The sequence below is a fragment of the Colobus angolensis genome, unplaced genomic scaffold, assembly GCF_000951035.1.
Source record: "Colobus angolensis palliatus isolate OR3802 unplaced genomic scaffold, Cang.pa_1.0 Scaffold39, whole genome shotgun sequence".
Taxonomy (NCBI): domain Eukaryota; kingdom Metazoa; phylum Chordata; class Mammalia; order Primates; family Cercopithecidae; genus Colobus; species Colobus angolensis.
In genome coordinates this window covers 2173587-2177726 of record NW_012117265.1, presented here as the reverse complement: position 1 = coordinate 2177726, position 4140 = coordinate 2173587, and the positions used below count along the sequence as shown (strand labels likewise).

At 53.4% G+C, this 4140-nt stretch overlaps 1 protein-coding gene across 1 annotated transcript in view; it reads left to right on the top strand.

Annotated features, from left to right (window-relative positions):
* LDLR (low density lipoprotein receptor) overlaps nt 1–4140 on the top strand; it is a 43968-nt gene that overhangs the window by 7874 nt on the left and 31954 nt on the right. Inside the window, exons 2-3 of the mRNA XM_011954953.1 lie at nt 441–918; nt 2184–2306. Of these exons, the coding sequence (XP_011810343.1) occupies nt 441–918; nt 2184–2306 (601 nt within the window). The remainder of the gene's footprint in view (nt 1–440; nt 919–2183; nt 2307–4140) is intronic.

Genomic DNA, 4140 nt, shown 5'->3' with positions numbered 1-4140 from the left:
GTGATCCGCCCGTCTCGGCCTCCCAAAGTGCTGGGATTACAGGCTTGAGCCACCGCGCCCGGCCTCATTGCTTTCTTGCAAGGTATTTTCCTACTTTCTCGAATAAATCTGCGTTTCTTTACCGTCAACTGTCTCTTTTTTTTTTTTTGAGACCGAGTCTCACTCTATTGCCCAGGCTGGAGTTCAGTGGTGCAGTCTCGGCTCACTGCAGCACTGGTCCCAAGCATTTTAGAGAAGTGATACTCAACCCAAAATAAGGACAAGAATTCTATAAATGGTGCCACGATCTTGCAGCTCTCAGTTTAACAGCTTTACAACTATTAACGCACCAGTCCTCAGAGCAGTGCTGGCAGATGTGTACAGATGAGGAAACTGAGGCACTGAGAGGGCAGTGGTTCAGAGTCCATGGCCCCTGACTGCTCCCCAGCCCGCCGCTCCAGGGGCCTGGCCTTTCTGGGGCAGCGTCTCCGGCTATGGAATGGGCTAGTGTTGGGAGACTTCACGGTGACCGTGGTCACGGCCCATCCATCCCCGCAGCCCCCAAGACGTGCTCCCAGGACGAGTTTCGCTGCCACGATGGGAAATGCATCTACCGGCAGTTCGTCTGTGACTCAGACCGGGACTGCTTAGACGGCTCGGACGAGGCCTCCTGCCCGGTGCTTACCTGCGGCCCCGCCAGCTTCCAGTGCAACAGCTCCACCTGCATCCCCCAGCTGTGGGCCTGCGACAACGACCCCGACTGCGAAGATGGCTCAGATGAGTGGCCTCAGCGTTGTCAGGGTCTTCAAGTGTCCAAAAGGGACAGTAGCCCCTGCTCGGCCTTCGAGTTCCACTGTCGAAGTGGCGAGTGCATCCACTCCAGCTGGCGCTGTGATGGAGGCCCCGACTGCAAGGACAAGTCTGACGAGGAGAACTGCCGTAAGGACAGGGGCGGGGCCTGGGGCGGGGCGGGGCCCAGGGGCGGGGCGTCCTATCACCTGTCGCTGGGCTCCCCCGGGTGTGGGACTTGTGGTGATTTAGGTGCTGAAATGGATTTCGAACAACATGCCAAGAAAGTGTTCCCATTTCATGTTTGTTTCTTTTTTTTTTTTTTTGAGATGGAGTCTCTGTGATTTTTTTCATCTCTTAATTTCCTGCATCCATGAGGCCCCAGGCGATGGTTCCTGTTGGCTTATTGGGAAATCACTGTTTAGAAGGTGCTGGTTGTTTTTTGTTGTTTGTTTTTGTTTTGAGACGGAGTTTCGCTCTTGTTGCCCAGGCTGCAGTGCAATGGCGCGATCTCGGCTCACTGCAATCTCTGCTTCCCAGGTATAAGTGATTCTCCTGTCTCAGCCTCCCAAGTAGCTCAGATTACAGGCATGCACCACCACATCCAGCTATTTTTTGTTGTATTTAGTAGAGATGGGGTTTCACTGTGGTAGTCAGGCTGGTCGCAAACTCTTGACCTCAGATGATCCATCTGCCTCAGCCTCCCAAAGTGCTGGGATTACATACAGGCGTGCACTGCTGCACCCAGCCTCTTTTTGTTTTTTTGAGACAGGGTCTTGCTCTGTCACCCAGGCTGAAGTAAAGTGGCACCATCATGGCTCACTGCGGCCTTGATCTCCTTGGTTCAAGCGATCCTCCCACTTCAGCCTCCCAAGCAATTCAAGCAGTTGAAACTAAGGCTGCACCACCAAACCTGGCCATTTTTTTTTTTGAGACAGAGTCTCACACTGTCACCTGGGCTGGAGTGCAATGGCGTGATCTCAGCACACTGCAACTTCCACCTCCAGGATTCAAGCGAATTCTATGCCTCAGCCTCCCAAGTACCTGGGATTACAGGCACGTGCCACCACGCCCAGCTAATTTTTTGTATTTTTAGTAGTGATGGGGTTTCACTATGTTGGCCAGGATGGTCTCGAACTCCTGACCTTGTGATCTGCCCACCTCTCAAACTGCTGGGATTACAGGCGTGAGCCACTGTGCCCGGCCTAAGCCTGACCAATTTTTTTGTAGAGACACAGGGGTCTCCCTATGTTGGCCAGGCTGGTCTTGAACTCCTGGGCTCAGGCAGTCCTCCTGCCTTGGCCTCCAAAATTGTTGGGATTCCAGGTGTGAGCCGCTGCACCCAGCTAAAGGCCTTGCTTTTTCTCTGGTTGTCTCTTCTTGAGAAAATCAACACACTCTGTCCTGTTTTTCAGCTGTGGCCACCTGTCGCCCTGACGAATTCCAGTGCTCTGATGGAACCTGCATCCATGGCAGCCGACAGTGTGACCGGGAATATGACTGTAAGGACATGAGCGATGAAGTTGGCTGCATTAATGGTGAGCGCTGGCCATCTGCTTTCCCATCCCCCATTCTCCATGCCTTGCTGCTTGCAAATGATTTGTGAAGCCAGAGGGTGCTTCCCTGGTCAACTCTGCACCAGCTATGTGTCTGTGGGCAAGTGACCTGACTTCCCAGAGCCTCACTTCCTTTTTTTTTAGATGGAGCCTCGCTCTGTCACCCAGGCTGGAGTGCTGTGGCGCAATCACAGCTCACGGCAGCCTCTGCCTCTGGGGTTCCAGTGATTCTCCTGCCTCAGCCTCCCGAGTAGCTGAGATTAAAAGCATATGCCACCATGCCAGGCTAATTTTTTGTATTTTTATTAGTGACAGGGTTACACCATGTTGGCCAGGCTGGTCTTGAACTCCTGTCCTCAGGTGATCCACCTGCCTCGGTCTCCCAAAGTGCTGGGATTACAGGTATGAGCCACTACCCCAGGCCTAATTTTTTTGTATTTTTAGTAGAGATGCAGTTTTGCCATATTGCCCAGGCTGGTCTCGAACTCCTGGGCTGAAGCGATCTGCCTGCCTCGGCCTCCCAAAGTGTTAGGATTACAGGCGCAAACCACCATGCCTGATGCGCTTTCTTTTTTTTTTGAGATGGAGTCTTTCTCTGTCGCCCAGGCTGGAGTGCAGTGGCCGGATCTCGGCTCACTGCAACCTCCACCTCCCAGGTTCAAGTGATTCTCCTGCCTCAGTCTCCCGAGTAGCTGGGACTCCAGGCACCCATCACCACACCCAGCTAATTTTTGTATTTTTAGTGGAGACGGGGGTTTCACCATGTTGACCAGGCTGGTCTTGAACCCCTGACCTCAGGTGATCTACTCGCCTTGGCCTCCCAAAGTGCTGGGATTACAGGCGTGAGTCACTGTGCTCAGCCTCAGTGGGTCTTTGCTTTGAGTGACAGTTCAATCCTGTCTCTTCTATAGTGTCTGTCACCTGCAAATCTGGGGACTTCAGCTGTGGGGGCCGTGTCAACCGCTGCATTCCTCAGTTCTGGAGGTGTGATGGCGAAGTGGACTGTGAGAACGGATCAGACGAGCAGGACTGTCGTAAGTGTGGCCCTGCCTTTACTATTGAGCCTGCATGGGTCCTGGGCAGTGGTCCGACTTTGTCTCCACAGGGTCCTGCTCAAGCTGCCAGGCAGCTGCCCTGAACTGCGCTCCATCTGTTGAGGGCTCATACCAAGCCTCGTCTGCCCCTCAGATCCCTCCCTGATCAGGAGGCATTACAGACCAGGGATAGTGCCACCCCTTCGTTTTGTCACGCACAGTCAGGGAGGCCGTTCCTGCCAAGGGCTGGCCACCTGGCGCACACACTGGCAAGCCACCATGATCCCCACGATCCCGTGATCCCTGTGATCCCGTGATCCCCGCCCCGTGAGGCTGAACACATAGTGACACTTGCTAGCCACGCCTCAATGACCCAGGTAACGTGAAGGGGAAAAAGCTAGAAAGTTCTGCCAAGGAGGAAGGCCAAGAATCCCAAAGGGAAATGGGCTTTGAAACTGGGCATCTTCTTGGCTGTCTTAATACAAGTGGCATATCCCAAATCCAAACACCCGAAATTCGATGTCTTGAGCACCCAAAATTCTGAAACGTCTTGAGCACTGACAATTAGAAGAAAATGCTTATTGGGGCATTTTGGATTTCGGATTTTTACCATTAAGTATGGAGTCCTAATTAGGAAAAAAGCCAGGCTGGTCAAACCAAGGGAAAGCAATAAAAGAAGGCAGATAGAGGGAGGCTGAGGCAGGAGAATGGCGTGAACCCGGGAGGCGGAGCTTGCAGTGAGCTGAGATCCGGCCACAGCACTCCAGCCTGGGTGACAGAGC